The sequence below is a fragment of the Cavia porcellus genome, unplaced genomic scaffold (genome assembly GCF_034190915.1).
Source record: "Cavia porcellus strain 051 isolate PalLab524CR breed Dunkin Hartley unplaced genomic scaffold, mCavPor4.1 scaffold_8, whole genome shotgun sequence".
In the NCBI taxonomy this organism is placed as follows: Eukaryota; Metazoa; Chordata; class Mammalia; order Rodentia; family Caviidae; genus Cavia; species Cavia porcellus.
The window spans coordinates 24,411,525-24,429,149 of NW_026947491.1; the positions used below are offsets into that span (position 1 = coordinate 24,411,525).

General features: G+C 36.4%; 1 protein-coding gene across 14 annotated transcripts in view; it reads left to right on the forward strand.

Moving 5' to 3' along the window:
* Nucleotides 1-17,625, forward strand: part of Ccdc91 (coiled-coil domain containing 91) — a 388,627-nt gene that overhangs the window by 31,114 nt on the left and 339,888 nt on the right. For 2 of the 14 annotated variants that reach the window (XM_063254470.1, XM_063254473.1), the window contains exons 1-2: nucleotides 7,548-7,713; nucleotides 7,919-7,999. The exons of 11 other annotated variants lie outside the window; for them this stretch is intronic. Coding sequence is in view for 1 of the 3 variants with exons in the window: in XM_063254477.1 (XP_063110547.1) it covers nucleotides 7,663-7,713 (51 nt within the window). In the remaining 2 variants the exon portion in view is untranslated. Of the gene's footprint in view, nucleotides 1-7,547; nucleotides 7,714-7,918; nucleotides 8,000-17,625 lie in introns of those variants that run through there. One more of the 14 variants, XM_063254477.1, reaches the window with a different exon arrangement.

Genomic DNA, 17,625 nt, shown 5'->3' on the forward strand with positions numbered 1-17,625 from the left:
TTCAATTGAATTTCAAAGTGGCAAAGTTTCTGTCATTTTCCTTTTCTCTGTTCAACAGTGAGAGTTTGCATCAGTAGGCAGATTACAAACTTTTAATAATGAATTTAAGTGAAGAGAAATTGAATTAAATTCTTGTGTTATTTCAGAAGTTGTAACTTCATGCTATTTAGATTTCTGGACACAGAGTTTTTGTGAAACTGAAGTTTTGTAGGAAAATTTTCATGTGTCATCAGCCCATAGATTTGGGAGAAATCTTTAGCATTTGGCCAGCTCTGAGTTACAACTTTAAATAGCCTGCTTAAGTGTTTCTGTTAACTAGTTAGTATTATTTGAATTAGCAATTATTAATTACAGATTCATCAGAATTTCTCAGCTTGAGAGGTCAGCTCTTCTTATCTGTTGATTTCACAGAGGAAGAAACTGAGACTTAGGTAGATGAGGTGACAATTGTGATAACACTGAAATTTAATGAAAGAGTTAGGACTACAGTCTGGTGCCTTAACTCTAAGCCCAGTGCTCTATTACTACTCTGTCCCTGTTAAAATAAGAACTTAAATTACAAAATGTAGTATGGCTCTGGTTGGGAAATACCCCAATACATTTTAAATTCACAGTATAGACATAAGTAAGAGAAAGCTAAGAAATTTGTACTGTATTTCTCCCCTTGATGTGTATGTGGAACAGTACCGAAAGTCTTTGAGGTTCTTATTTGATTGCTTGACAGAGGAAAATATATGGCCCTTAGTTCGTTCTAACCTATTCATTCATTACTCTGAAGTAAAGTATTTGAGCTGGGAAAAAATACAAGTAAGAATCTCTTGTATTTGGCTACTTTTGATTGCCTATTTGCCATTCACCCTTTCTTTACTGTCTTAACAGATTATCTGCTTTGCTAGGCATCTAACCTTTTTCTAAATTCACATGACTTAGAGAAAAGGGACCTCATTCCATGTTCTGAGATTAATTCTAGTATGGCTAAATAAAACGTGTTATAATACCTTGGTTCATAAACTCAGTTCTCTCCAGGGTTCATAAACTCAGTTCTCTCCAGGATTCTGGTCCCAAACCCAACTGGAAGAGAACCAGATCAGATTTCCCCATAAGGTCAGTTTTGAACCTAACAACTGAATTTGATTTAGTTCTTGTCCAACTTGGTTTGTAATCAGAATCATGGAGAGAATCAAGGTCGTGAACTGAAATATCAGTGTAATTCCCTTTCTTTGTTGGTGACACATTTAAGGATAGTAGAACACAATCTCCAGATATTTCTGTCAATTTGCATCTATCCTCTGGTTGAAGCCACACATAGGAAGTCAAATCCCAGGGAGCAAAATAGAAGTTTTGAAGCTTCAAATTGCAGTATTTACTCTTCTTCCCATGAATATCTTTTTATGAATTACTGCATATACATTTCCTTATTGCTTACACCAGTTAGACTTTGAAATTTTCTTTTAACTTTCACATGAAAATACTCCTCTATCTGTTGTGTCTCCTGAATCTTGATACTTTCTTCATGCTTTTCAGCTTAGGTTATAGAAATTAAGTGGATATGAATTCAAGGAAGAATGAAGATGCTTATAGATGTGAAACTAGTATTACCTTTTAAGGGACTTATAACGGGGCTGGGGATTTAGCTCAGTGGCATCAGTGCCTGCCTTGGAAGCAGGCAGTCATGAGTTTGATCCCTGGTACCGATAGAAATGAAAAAGACGAAAAAAAAAAAAAAAAAGAGACATAACTCAGAGGATCATAAAAACATGACTCAAAAGGTATTATAAACCACATTCTGATTTATCTTTCATCATTCTGGCTCCACAGAATTCTATTAACAACTTCCTAAATCTGCTGGATTCTTTTCATTCCTTATCTTTCATATTAGTCACTTTCCAGGACAAAATATTCACAACCTAGAGCCTAAAGGAGAAGTTTACTTTGGGTCACAGTTTAGAGGTCTTAATCTATGTATGATTGATTAGTTTCAAGGCTGAAACAGCATGGTGGAAAACAGCAGGCCTGCTTACCTTCTGGGAGCGAGAACACAGAGAAGAGAAGTGCCAGGACAAAAATACATTCTTCTGTATTGTTAAGATTAAAGTAATTGGGAATAGAAAGATGTCCCCCAAAGTTGTTCATACATGGAGCTTTTGGTAGGTGGCTGGATCATAGTTGTGGGAGACAGGATTATGGATTGTGATAACTGAATTACTGTGCTAACTTGTATAGAATAGTTCTGGGTAGGGATAATGGGAAAGCTCACCATAGGGGTGTGTGTGTGGTACTAACCAATAGGCTTATAACCTGAATGAAATAAAAAGGCCCCCTGATGGACACCTCCAGCTTGTCATATGCTGCTATGCTATTTTGTCTTAGAACCAGTAAAATAGGATGAAACTTCCACAGACTGTAAGTTAAAATAAACCTTTCCTGCCTTAGCTTGTTAGTGTTAACTGCTTTGTCATAGTAGTGAGAAAGTAACCAAGATACAGGTTATATCCTGGAGCAATTGCCTATGCTTATGGCTGGAAGATTTGGGAAAGAGTGTTAGCTTGGCAAAACTGAGAGATACTACTTACTTTACAGTATTTTTTTGTGGCAGGAACTTTTCATTAAGAAAGCTAATAGTAACATACACAAGCAAGTTAGGTGAAAATATAAATAGACAAGAGCTACGCTCCTGAGAGAGTCAATGCAGAAAATGAGAATACATTACAGCTTTGGCTAGATGTGCATCCCTTATAGGCCAGACCTCAAGATAAAGACAAAGTGACCAAGGCTACATACCTCCTCATGGGTTAAGCAGTATACTATAATTGATATCACCTAGTCCAATAAAGTTTAGATAGACATCAGTCACCCAAATATGTGACCAGAACCTCCTGACTCATCTCTTCCAAAAAAAAACTTGTTCTTTTTTTTTTTGTCTTTTTCGTTTTTACCAGTACCAGGGATCGAACTCACGACCACACACTTACAAGGCAGGCACTTATGCCGCTGAGCTAAATCCCCAGCCCCAAAACCTTGTTCTTTTTATATATACTTGCTACATAACTTGCTTCCCCATTGGATCAACATTACCTCAGAATTTATACTAATAATCTTATTGATTGATCATCGTTTTGTCCCACATTTACCTACCTCATGTTTTTGTACCCACCTCTTGATTTTACTCAGTAAAACTTCCTGTGGAAAGTGCAGTCTGCAGCAACCCACTCAGGCCCCCTCTTGTCTCTCAGGAGGTATCTCTCCCAATAAGGTTTTCTTACTCTGAATCTCCATTGTTCCTCAAAATCCATTCTTTGATTTTGAAGAAGACAAACAGCGTATCTGACGTCTAACAGGTTGAGAGGTGTAATATTTTCCTTGTATCATTTGGAGGTTCCACCAAGATAATGGGGAGGTCATAAGAGTATGCTTTTTGTTTCATGAATCCATGGACTCCTTTTAAGTAATGAAAAGTTGTCATCCTTTTTAACCAATTGCTCCTATGTTGAATTTTATGCTTTTTTTATGCAGGTTTTTTTCTTTGATAAAGTAATGATAAATTTAAGCTGAGAACACAGGAAGATTATAATGTTTCTTTGATGGGACATTTTACTTTTACAGGCAAAGTCTTGTATTTCTGTTTTATACATGCAGCATTTGGACTTCCTAGTTGCTAATTTTATTGATGCTCCTTTCTTGACCTGTTTGACTTGTTAGACAACAGTGCTAGGGACAAGTAATGTTAGAGCATCCCCTAGTGGAATTCATTATGAAATGCAGTAAAATGGGTCATTTTATGAAATCTAGTTTATATTTGGGAAATATATATGCCTATCAATAAATTAAGGGACTCCATCTACTGGTAAAGACCATAGATTGGCAGCTGCTCTCAAGACATGGAGGATAGTTTGGCTCAGTATCCCTCTGTATGCTAGAGAAAATGTCAAGCCTGTTGTGCTGGTCTGATCTTCCACTAGTGAGGAGGCAATCAGCCTTGGAGATTATCCTTTCTCAACTTTTCTGCCTGAAGGTGATGAATCATGGTCACATTGTCTCAACTCATCATGAGCATGAGAAGAAAATGTGTCATTTTTTTCATCTCATTTTTTATCTTGTCATTTTGAACTGTCCTTTTTTAGAGGCATGAGAAATTAGAGAGAAAAGAACTTTGAACTTCCCTAACATTTCCCTCCTATCCAGCAACTAAGAACTTTAGGTTGACCCTATAGAAAATGAGTGTTTGCAATGCTGAAGACAGGGAAGTCACCTTAGATGAGGTACACATATCCTGTTTCTGAATGTGATGAAACACTGGAATTTTGCTTTTTCAGGAGGACATACCTGAAAGCCTTATTCCAGCTTAGTGTTCTGGGCAACAATCTCCCTTGGTAGACTGAACCTGAGACCCCACACAAAGAACTGACTTCTGGGTGAGATCAGAAGGAGCTATTTCCCAAGAATAATATGTAAGGGTCCAAAACACATTCCTAAAACAACTGGCTCTCTTTCTCCTGTCTTGTATATTTCTCATCATTTATATGTATAGGGTAGGAAATACTTCTGCTAATAAATTATAGTTGCTGAATGATGTGTATAAGTTTTAACTTGTGAGCCTCATCACTGTGTTATATAAAATGACACGGAAATATTAAAAGTGGAATTTGAGTGAAATTCAGCCTTGTGTTCCTGCTAAGAGAGATTGCCTAAGTGATTAGGTAGTGAGTAAAAATGTCTTAGAGACATTATTGCTTAGGGCAGGTTTTTTTCTTACCCATTACTTGGCTCTTACCTATTTCTAGACGTGGTCTCTTCTGCAGAATGGGAAGTGTTCCAGCCACTTACAATTTGCCTTTTGATTATTTTCCTTTCAAAGAATTAGAAGTCTTTCACATTCCTTGATTATTGACTTTGCTAGCAATGCTTCATTCTTTAAACAGTACTGTCAGTTGTAGCTTGTGCTTTTGGAGTTATGCTGGAGTTAAGAGTGTGATTTTTTTGGAAAAGATAGGAGTGTGGGTCGGTAAAGGTGACCTTACCTATCTTTTGGTCACTCTCCAGATAAGAGCCACCTGCTCTGGAGCAGGTCACCTTGGGAGATGACTTGAAGAATATAGAAACCAAATCAGACTTAGATTTCTTCTTGTGCTGCAGATGAGGCACTCATTGTCAAGTCTCTCATTCCTTCAGGATGTGTTGTTAAGCACTGGAAATTATTTGATCCTCACATACTGAGAAAGAGCTGTTTAATATTTTTCTGCACCCATGCATGGCGTGCCTTGCCCATGGAGGCAAACTAAAATTCAGGAGAGAAGTATTATGATACTATTTTACAACTAGAATTGTGCTGTAAAAGAAAGGAGAAATAGTCAAAATTATCTTGTGTTTAGACTGTCTTTGCACCATGAAATTATCTTTACTTGTGCTTAAAATGTAAATTGTAAGAAAATCAAAACTCATGGCCACTCAACAGGCGCAATCAGATACATTCACTTTCACTTTGTCTGAGGCTTCCCTCCCTTGCCCTTTGGATCCTGAGGTAAAGTTTTCAAGGCAATTTTAATCAAAGCCTTATGCACTATTACTGAGCCTGAAGCTCCCCCTAGTTTCCCTTTGGATCCTAAGGGTTAGGCTTCTAAGCCAGCCATAATCAAAGTCTCTGCTGGACTATATTTATCCTAAACCAATTTTGTTAAAGCCCCTTAGGGACAGTAACCCTTATAGTGAGTTAATGACAAATTTGGCACTGTGTTTATGTGTCCTTTTTTCTCAGTGACCTCAAAAAGTCAATCAAGGTCTGAAGAAGTTTTCAGATGACTCTGCTAAGTACACTGAAGTCTTCAGGAGACTTGGTTCGACCTAGGAACTTAACTGAAAAGATGTAATGGTACTCTTAAATCAAACAGTGATTTCGAATGAGAAACAAGAGCATTACAAACTGCTATTATTTTTGGAGACGAATATTATACTGATAATATTAGAAGGCCAGTAGATAAGCATCCAGTTCCTACTAGAACTCAAGCAATCCCTATACAAAATTCTTACTTGCCTATCAACCAGAGTGGAGATTGGAATAGGAGACATCTTTAGATCAATAGTCTTAAAGAGCTAAGAAAAATGAGAACAAAGTGCATTATTTTAAATTGTCAACTATTCATCTAGAGGAAGATGAGAACCCCCTGCCTTCTTAGATCCTTTATAAGAGGCATTGTTAAACATATATCCTGGCTCCTGATTCAGTAGGAGGACAGATGATTCTTTTTTTTTTTTTTTTTTTGTCTTTTTCTTTTTCATCGGTACCAGGGATTGAACTCACGACTGCCTGCTTGGAAGGCAGGCGCTTATGCCGCTGAGCTAAATCCCCAGCCCCAGGACAGATGATTCTTAAAGACAAGTTTATTACCCAGTCTGCCTCATATACTAGGAAAAAGCTACAAAAGATGATTTTTGTTCCGGATAACTCACTTGATACTTTAGAGAAAACTGTCTCCTCAGTATTTATAATCTGGAACAGGAGGAAAAAACAGAGATAAAGAGAAAATGTCTGATTTGGTTGTGGCCTTAAGAGGAATAGATCTAAGTCTGATTCTCAGGGCTCCAAAAAGCGCTTGACGACTGAAACCACCTGTTATTGTTGCTGAGAGCCAGGCTACCTTAGAATTGACCTTACTAAGAATGACAGGAGACCCCCTGAGCTGATTACAAAGAATCTCCATCTCAGGAGGTTGAATTGCACCCCCGGGATGGAGATCCCAGGGATCAGACTCATCCTAAAAAAGCTAGTCTAGTAAGACCGAAGGGACCTGGGCCATTCTTTGCCTTTTCCCTCTGGCCTGTTTCTCATTGTCATTGAGGAGCCCCAGGTAATCACGGCTGTAGAGGAAAAGAAACCAGCCTTTTGCTAGACACTGGCACATTTCTTGGTCCTTCTTTTTAACTGTGGCATTCTGTCCAGCCTTCATACTTCAGAGAAAGAAGTCACCAGAGAGGAACTAACTTGTTCTTTTGTCGCAGTACTTAAGCTGTAACCAACATGAGTTTCTCTCCACTCATTCCTTTTTAATAATGCCTGAAAATCCTGTTCTCTTTTTGGGGAAGAGTTATCTTGTTTAATTATTATAATAAATATACGGAGGTCAGGTATCTGCCTCCCCTTTGTAAAGACAGAACTACATCCTAAAGTATGGGCAACTAAAGGCAAAATATGAAGAACTATAAAAGTTACTCCAGTACAAATATACTTCAAAGATTGTACTATTTTCCTCACCAGAAACAATATCCTCTAAGACCTGAAGTTAAGTGACAATTATTGCATATAATCTGTAATTTAATAGTATAAAGTCTATTTACACATAATAATCTTTACAACACTCAAGTCTTGGAAGTTCAGAAACCCAGCGGAGGGTGGAGGTTGGTAGAGGTCAGAAGATTGATAAATGAGACAGTAGTGCCCATTCACCTGATGGTTCCTAACCCATACACTTTCTTTTTTCAGATACCAGAAGATGCTGGTTGATTTTTAGTGTTAGATATAAAGGATGCCTTCTTTTGTGTTCCTTTATATACAGATTCCCAGTTTGGTTTTACCTTTGAGAATCTACATGACCAGCCTCTCAACTGACTTGGACACTGGTTTACTCCAGGGTTCAGAGACAGTACTGCATCCAGCACAACTCTTGAAGGATGGTAGAGGATGAAGAAATAAAGACAACACTCAGGAAACAGAAAGCTGAGGTCAGGTGGCACCTTCTCTCTGGATGAGATAAAAAGAACTACTCAAATGACCTCAGCACATTTATTTATACATTTGGCAGGTTGATGTCATCTGATACCCCTCTGCTTAGCAACCTCTTTACTTGACTTGCCTTGGGTGCCTGGTGTTCTCTGGGCTGGAGCACCTTGTTCACGTGACTCACTGTGTGTCCTCTTTTTTTCTCAGGACTTGCCTTGCTCTAGCCTTGCATGTGTGATTGATCTCCACTTTCAGCCCATTCCCACAAGATAGTCCTTATCTTTTTGGGTAGGTATTTTTCCATGACTTGGCATGTTTTGAATTTTCACAAGTCATGGTTTTACAATATGTAGATTATATATTCTTGTGTGCCTCCTCAAAAGAGCTCTCTAGCCAAGGTACTCTTGATCTGCTAAATATTCTAGTAGGGAGAGGTCAAAAGTTCTCTATATCTAAGACAAAAGTTTGCAGTATTGAGGTAAAATATTTGGGCCTCATAATGTCTAGGAAACTCAAAGGTTAAGGAAAGAGAAAATTAAACCATTATGTCCCTCAGCTCAAGACTTTAAAATAGCTATGGAGAGTCCCAAGAGTTACAGACTTCTGTTACTTTTAGGTAGCAGGTTATGGTGAGATCACACAACCCCTCTATTGAATTACTTTAAAAAATGCAAAAGAAGATACCCATAGTTTAATTTAAAAACCAGGTTCCCAAACTACATTATAGAAGCTTAACCAGTCTCTTCTAAATGCCCCAGCAGTGAGCCTTTATGTTGATAAAAGGCAGGGCATTGCTTTGGGAGTGCTTATGCAGGATTGTGTACCTGGCCAACAGGATTTGTGAATTATGAATTAGACACTGTAGCAAAAGGATGATCCACATCTCTCAGAGTTATGGCTATCATAGGTTTCATGGAGCCTTAGGCAGCCAAGCTAACTTTAGGCAACGTTGTCACTGTGTATGTACCTAAAAATGTGCTAAGACTTCTTTCTGCCAAAGAAAGAAGTCTGTGCTCTAGCCTATGGTTTTAGTGCCCAGCTATTAAAAATCATAGCACTCTGTAAAGAACAAAAAATCAGTATTTATGATGATTATATGTGGTTAACTCCAAGTATAGGACAACTTAGTAAAATGAATATTGGGAACAGAATATTCCCTGAATATTGGGAACAGAAAAATCATTTCTATTCTCATTGGCCTAACTGTACTACTTACGATGAAGCCCCTCCAACCCCAGCAGTGTATACACACCATAACTTTGTAAGTTGAAGACTGGGTTGAAAGATAGTGATTTAATTGTCCTAAAGTTAAATAGAAAGCCCACCGTGCTACTCATTGGTCTTGTGGAACCAGTTTGTGTCCCAGGATACTGCCTGAATGGTTAGAGAGTGCACACTGAGACAGGGTTATAAAGTGGAAGTGTCAAAAATATAAATGAACTGATATACCCCAAAGGCAGTATTGACTATTTAAAGCATGTTTCACTTGTGTGATCATTTGGCTTATATTTTTATGTTTTCTCTAGGATTTGAAGATGTCATGCAACACATCCAGGGCTTGACTAACTAAAATGACACTTAACTGGTGTGTTTCTCCTAAATGAAAAAAGTAAAATTAATGTGTATCAGAACTTCCCCCCTTCAAACCAATATACTTCAGTTTGTCAGTTCCCCATGTAATAGTTACTGTTTCAGTTCTGGTTGCTCCTGTCTCTTAGAAATGGCTGGTTATTGTAATGCAATGCTGGTTACTGTGATGCACATTATATCATCCAGTTCCCAATTGACAAGCCATTCTGCCTCTGTACTTCCTGCTTGCTTATTTCATATAAGTCCTAGATCACCAGAGATCAGTGCCTGATATTTTTAGAATGATCCCATTCAGTGCCTGTTGACATAAAATAAATCTGCCTCCAAATCCTGGGTGTTGTTTTGGTGTTTCTGTTTGCCATTGCATCTGGTGCATCATCCAGAAATACCATGCTTACCTCTTTGGTCATGGCCCTCTCAGATAGAGTAGTGACCTCTCCAGTCTCATTGGTAAAGTGTGCCCTTGAGATTTCAAGAGTCTTCTCAGATGTCTGAAGATGATTCCTGGCTTCTGGCTTCAGTGGCTCACATCAGACCCCTAAGGGAGGAGGATGCAGTCTGTCCGTTTGTCTGCCTACCTGCCTGTGTGCCTGATTCTGGCAATATCTCTGGGGACACCCCAGTTAACCTGTTTGTTAGTCCAACTCAGTTCAAGCAGAAGAGCTTGATCAACTTTTGTTAGTTAAGGCTACCCCCAAGAGAAGGGTGGCCAAAATGTTTAACTTCTTAGTGCCTGCTGAATGATTCTGTGAGTGAGTGGAATGAATATGTAAGCAGTAGGTTTCTCTGTGTGTACCAAAACTGGAAAGTACTGGGCACGGTGGCTGATGGGCCCTCAGCTATGATTTTGTGACAATTGACGTATGGCATAGTGGAGGCCTTGCACTCTCTTTAGCTAAGTCACACCTAAGTCTCTGTGTGAGCAACATGGCTATGTGTGCATCTGAGTAGTCTTTCTCAGAGGGGCACCCATCCTTTGTCTATTGCACCGTTGTTCAAGGATATAGAGACATATTGGATGTCAGAGATGGGAATTACTAAAAACCTGCAGCCTCTGAATGCAGGAAAAAGGGCTTTTACAGAGTTAAAAATGAAATAAAACCTCTCTCTGCATCTCAAAGGAAACAAAAAAGGAGGAAAGATATCCATTCTTCCTGAAAATTCTACCTTGACACTCTTGTTGGCTGCTGCAGTTGCTGTCAACACCTACAGCTTCACACCCTGCTCCTAACTCTACTTTCAGCCAAATGAATTGGTTCCAGGTTGGGAGTTACATTTATTTCCTCTATATCAATTTCTCTGGCTGACCACACTGTACTCTGAGTATGTCCCGTAGTTTCTGCGTAATAAACCCTTCTATTCCTCTTACTGATCCATCTTGAAAATTATTTTTCAGAGACTAGAGTTAGTGAATGTCTTAGTTACTTTTTACTCATCACTGAGATAAAATACCTGATGCCCAAAGTTGGGAAAGGAAAGGTTTATTTCTTACAGTTTTTGGAGGTTTCAGTTCATACTCATTTGGCCCCAAGGCAGGGTGGCATGGGGGGAGGGCCGCATTTCATGGCTGCTGCGAACAGCAAGCATCAAGTGAGAGAGCCATGCCTTCTTCCAGCCATTACATTGTATGCTGGTTCTACCTCTAGGCAGGTGGAGCACTGACACCAGCGATCCAAGCACTAGACAATGAACCAATCACAAATGCACAATGCAAACACTTGAGGCCTGGGGGCCACCAACATAAACCATGACATTGAACCTGCAAACTTACTCTTTAGAAGACTTGGTTAACTTCCTTATTTCATCTTCCAAAATCTATCAGACTTAGACCAGTTACCATTCTGTCTTAATGCAATTGAGGATATAGTTTCTTTTTTTGTCCACCTTTTATCAAAACTAAACTTTATTGTTATTTTCTCTGAAATAATCTTTAACCTCATGTATCATTTTAACATTACATAGTAGTAATGCCATAGATAGCTAAGTTAAGTAAAACTATTATAGGCAATCAGACAGGGCTAGGTCCTCAAGGGAGTCAGTGTGGAGGATGATGAAGACACGTTACAACTGATGCTGGAGGTGCATCCATTATAGACCAGGCCTGAAGATACAGACAAAATGACCAGGCTTATGTTCTCCTCTATAGGATAAGCAATATACTATAATTGGTATCACCTAGTCCAATGGAAGTCTAAATAGACATCAGTCAACTAGGTGAATGACCAGAACCTCCTGATCCATCTCTTCCAAAAATGGTCCTTTTTCTTTCCATGTACACTTTCTACATAACTTGCTCCCCCTTTGGGTCAACATTAAGTGATTAGACTTGTAATCCTACTGGTTCATCATAGTTTCCAGACATGGTGTACCCACCTCATGCTTTTGTACCTACTTTATGATTTTGGTCTATAAAACTTTTTTGTAAAGTGGATTCCATGGCAACTCACTTTTGGGTTCTTTCCTCTTAGGAGCTTTTCAGTTAATAATTCCTACTGTTAACCACCATTGTTTCTTAGAATTCATTCTTTGGTTTTGGGAAACACAGAATTGGAGTATCTGATGTCTATCAGGTTGGGAGTTGTGTGTATTTGTGTGTGTTTGTGTTGTGGGAAGCAAATATAGAAATTTTAGTGTATGATGTGGATGCATCTGTTCCATTGCCTGGATGGCCATTAGTATGAAAGATATATGTAACCTGTGGTAATTCTATACTGTGTTTTATAAGCCAGTGGAACTGAGCAATGTATCATATATGTGCTTCTGAAGTTGAAAACAGAACACATTTCCAAATATCTCTGCATTGCTGGGAAAATCCTTAATGTCTTATCCTTCAAATAAGCAAGTTATAAGGGCGTGGTTTCACCTATCGGCTTTTGTTGGTATTAAAAATTTACACTCAGTATGTTAGTGATGGTTATGTGGTTTGAATTCTAAATCTGTGAATGGATTAGGGTCCAAATGAGTATAAGACTTTGATGTTTCAGGAATGTTGTGGTATGTGATGTTGCCTGAAAATTCAGTTTCTTAAGTCACCTGAAATATATATCTCCTTAAAATTCCGAGGCTTATTTGTGTATTCAGTGAGGTGTACAGTTAGTAAACTAAATAATAATTATAGTATTTGATATCATGTCCTTTTAGAGAAATCATGCTAGTATGTTCTTAGTGTACAGTGTTAGATTAGGACTGATTCTGTTGTAAAGCAATAACTGACACTGAGTATTTTTGAGCCTTATGTGTTTGAGTAGTTAATTTCAATGTTAGAATGTTGTTTATTATGGATAAGATACTCTATTAGAGGCCCAAAAATGCAATGTGATTTTATATTTGAAGTCTTCTGTTAACTTGCATTTGATTTCTTAACTTATGGTAGGAAATTCAGTAACTGATTAAACAAACAAACAAACAAACATGTTTGAGACAAGTGATATAACTCAACAGCAGAGCACCTGCTTGGCAAGTATGAAGTCTTGAGTTTGATTCCTGATTAAAAAAGGAAAAATGAATAAATAAACACCTTTGAATATCTTTATTACACCTTGATTTTGTTCACTAATAAAATATTATTTTCTGAGAACTTATGCCAATATTTAATATCCTGAAAGTCCATTTGAGTTTTTGTTTTTCATATTTTTAAACTGGCAGGTGTAATTAAAGATCCCTATACTTTTTAATTGTGAGGGGCTTTTCACAGAATAATTGAAACTGAGAACATTTTAGCTTTTTACACTCCTTAAATGAAGATGTATATATTTTGTTCTTCTAACTTATTTGACAGTTTTAGAAAAGAAATATTGTTATTAAGGTGATGAAGTTTAGAAAGGCCTTTGTATATATTTTTTTCTTTGAGCTTGCAGAATTCTTATCTACACAATTGGCTACAGAAGTCACATGTGAGTTGAGGTCTATATCTGGTTTTATGGTAAGTGAGTCTGATCCAGTCTCAGCTATCTTCAGTGTTGATTTTCCCAGCTGTAAATTAGGAACTTGACATTGAAAAACATGTGGTTTTGAGTAAGTAGAATTCAGATTGTGATGTTTTCTGTCACTTCATAATTCTAATTTTAGAGTTTCAGTTTTTGAAGCAGAATAATTCCTCCAGGAAAATTTGAAATCTCTGAACTTCCATATACTTTCAGGTACACTGGTGGGCAACATTTTGAATCAGATTTAATACCCTTTTTGGAAATATGCTGGATTCTTTTACCTGCCTACCCACAGAATTGTGACCATAGATTTCTCTTTCTCTTTTTTAGGTCAAAGTAGTACAGAAAAGCAAGGCAGCAGAACAGTCACTCCCACTCATTTAATTCAAAATAAAGCTCTATTCCTGCTGTCATTTTCCTAAATCAGGCAGAAAATAAAATGACAAAAGCATAGTTGTTTGCTGATGCCCTAGGTAAGAGCACAGGTACCGGAGCATAAGTGTGTAGAGAGGTTTAGTGGGAGCCACCTAAACCCTTAGAGGTATCTAGAGGTATTGAAATCTTGAGGTATTGGTCTCTTTGTCTGTTGCAGTTACTACCTTTGACTTGTGTACTATGCTTTTCTGTAGCCCTGGCACTTTTCTTGGTCTGTATTACATCATTTTTTGGTATGAACTAATCCTGAGCACAGCTTCCTGTGAACTTCAATAAATATAACTGCTTATTACTTACTTTTTAGTGTGTACACTTGGAATTCTGTCCTTGTTGTACATAAGAACATAGGCTAGTATTGGCTGTTCACCTGCAGCTGAACTATGGAAGACTCTTTGCAATTGCATTTGAAAATTTCTTGGTAAAACAAAATTAGAAATTTTTCTGTACTGATCATAAAAAGCGCAGAGTCATACTGCTCTTTTTTCCTTAACAAAATTTCACTTTTCAAATTTTGTTGATTTGAATTTCACAGCTCCAATTTGAATATTGAAGGTAGCAGAAAGTCTTTTCTTGTAGCTATATCTACTGGTTTGATGCCATGTGTTAGGTTGGTGATACATACCTTGAGCCTAGGGGTTACTCTAAATTCATCTTTATGTTTTATTAAACTTAGTTTTCTACATTATAATTTTTATGGGGTGATTAGAATGAGTTTGTCAAATTAGAAGGAAGGAATTAGTTGGGAAAACAGGGCTATGCTGAGGGAATGACTGTAACTAGATGTAATAATTTAGTAGTAGGAGCAGCAGTAGTAATTGTTTACTTATCATGTTATTTTATCCTAAATAACAAGGATTAATATTTTCACATTAAGTCACTTATGGCTAGTTGGAAATAGTAGTTTGTGCTTGTTTTGCTATGAGGTATCAATTATTTTTGAATAAGCTGCTTTGTGCTATCATTCTGTTATTAAAGGACACCATTATTTTGTTTCAAGGGTTAAACTCATGATTTAATCTCTCCAGGGTTTTTAATTGTCATTTATTTTGTCAGAATAATCAAGTAATTTTAACTACTGAATTCTGTTTCAAAAATACAGTCTTTGAAGTTTGGAATGAAGAAATCATTTCTATTCAGTTTTTATCCTCACATTCAGTTTTGGTCTTGACTCTAGTGAAGGATACACAGATAGGCAGGCACTTTGTCAATTTAAGTCCTTCGCCATTTCCTTGGTACCGTGAGAACTGAGTATAATGGGGGATACTGGTGCATTGCATGGTAATCTTATGCGTTAGCTATGTGGAACACTGTAAAAAGAGCTAAGGTAGGTTGGCAAATTGGTAACTTGAAAAATTATAATTTTGGTATTTTACTGCTATAAATTGGCAGTCCGATTTCTTTTTGTCACACTGTGTTCACCCATGAAATGAAATTTTAGGTTTTTTTTATTTATGTATTGCTATATAATAGACTGTCTCCAAAACAGTGGCTTAAGTAATTTATTTTGAATATAATTTTGTGGGTCAGCAATTTGAGGGAGGGTTTAACTGGTCTTACACTGTTGCCCTGAAATGATGGCCAAAGTCTAGAGACTTCTGAAATCTTCTCACTGTGTCTAGCACTGAAGCTACACAAACTAATAGAGTGTGTAGTCAAATTTCTGAAACAGAGAGTAATTTCTTTCAAAGCAGTTGCTCCACATGACAGGAAATAGAAGCTGTCTGTCCCCCAAATGGCACATATCTGCAACACATTTACTGGTCAAAGCAGTTGCAAAGCCCATCTATATTCAAGGTGTGGAGACAAATTTACCTCTTCTTTCTCTTCTTGTGTCCACTCTTCCTTTATTTTGTGGATGTTGACTTTGGGGATTGAACTCTGAACCTTTGGGCTGAGCTACGTCTGCAGCTATTTTATTTTTTTATTTTGAGTCATGGTCTTGCTAAGTCTATAAACTGTCTGACCTGGCACTTGAACTTGTTTTCTTTCTGCTTCAGCTTTCCAGAGTATTGGGACTAGAGGCCTGTGCCACCATACCTGCCTAGACTTGTTTTCTTGAGAGGAAGCATACCAAAGAATTTGTGGCTATTTTTAATTACTATAGGTTTGAATGGTTTACATATTAGTGACATTCATAATTTTGTAACGCTTGAGACTGTTTGAATGTTAACACTGAAATCTGTGAAAAGACAAATAGGACCATATTTAACGGATTCACATTACTTTGGGTATAAAAGATCAGAAAAGAATTAATCACAATGCTGGTGTTACCTTCAATATACATGCTCTGAAAAACTCATGTTTATTAATGAAGCTCTTATTTTATCATTATGTTTGAGGTACTATGCCTTACAGCATAAAAACAAAAACAAAAATAACAAGGAGGAAAACTAATCTCAATAGTGTATATCAGCAGATTTGAATTTTGTTTTGCAGGCTGCAATTTCCATTTTCTTCCTGGTGACAGACATTTTAGACTATGGTGTTTGATGGTTTTGTTATGTGAGCTAGATTTTAGTTTTATGTTTGAGAATTCAGCATTTTAAAGTGAGTCTGATACTTACAAATGATTTTTTAAAATTTTGAGCATGTAAGCTGGTTGTAGTGTTATTTTTGTATATAAGTTGATACAATTTATCTTTGAGTTTAAATGTAGTATCTTATATCATCTCTAATGATAAAAGACAATCAGTTCTTTTCAGTAACCTTTTTTATGACATAATTTAAAACTACTACCTTTTTTGATGATCAGTGACTGGCAGCTGAACAAAGAATTTTTAAATTATCAATAGAAATAATTCTTTTCACTAGGATTTTTGTTGTTGGAACTTAATACTTTCTTAAAGTTAGTTACCATTTACAGGAATTTGTCCTGCTTTTTAGATGTTAAAACCACATTGGTCTGCGTATTTCTTTAATCAGTATCAAATGTAGTTAAGATAGCCTTGAATTATACTTTTAATATAGCAAGAATCTTTCTCCAATTGATATTGACACCTATTTTCCTGATGTTGCCAAGAGGAATTACTCTCAGATGTTAATTCCATTGTAATTGTAGGTGCGTTCTTTTCTTTAGGCAAAGACAGGTGATTTCTAATAACTTGTAAAACATCACTGGAAATGCCTCATTAAATTTCTTAGGTGCTTTGTAATCTATTCATGAAAATGAATTAGTAATTTCTTTGGGTCATTTAACTTTGTTTCCATTTTGTACATTATTATGTATAAGAAGGTAGAGGAAAAGTGATTTTATTTATTTTATATGTAATACTCGTATTCTGAAAAGCAGCATAAAATTAAATTTCTAAGCTTAATGTCATTTGTATATTATACGCATTTTTCTCTTCCATGAAAATTTTCTTAGATTCAATTATTTTGTTCCAATAAATTCTTTTAATGTTATTTTTATGATGAAATATCATTTTTCCTAATAAGTAAAAATTTTTGAGACCTCTGTATCCAGAGCACTAATCATGAAAGTTTAATAAAAATTAAAATATGGTTTAGTGTATATAAAATAATGCAGTCATGCTACCTTCAAATTAGCCATTTGGCAAAATATATGAATCTTTCATAGTCATGAGTATATCAGTGAAAACTATAAAATACAAAAACTATAAAATACAATTTTCTGACCACATTAAACATTAAAATTTGATTTATGGAAGCAAATTAGAATTTATTTTTGTTACAGTTTTAACCCAAAGTTTCTTGAAAAAATATACTCCATATGTAATATTTGTGAGGTTAAGTATTGAGAAATACTTAATACTTTTCACTGTGATATGTTATAACAATAATAAATTTTAAATAATTTGTTTACAGGTCTGTTTCACTTACAAAATGTAATTTTTTTTTAATCTTCTTTTTGTCTTTTCTATTTTTTTTTTTTGTTGTTGTTTTTGGTCTTTTCTATTTGAATATAGTGGTTATAGTGATTAGAGACTTCTTCCATAGGGAAGT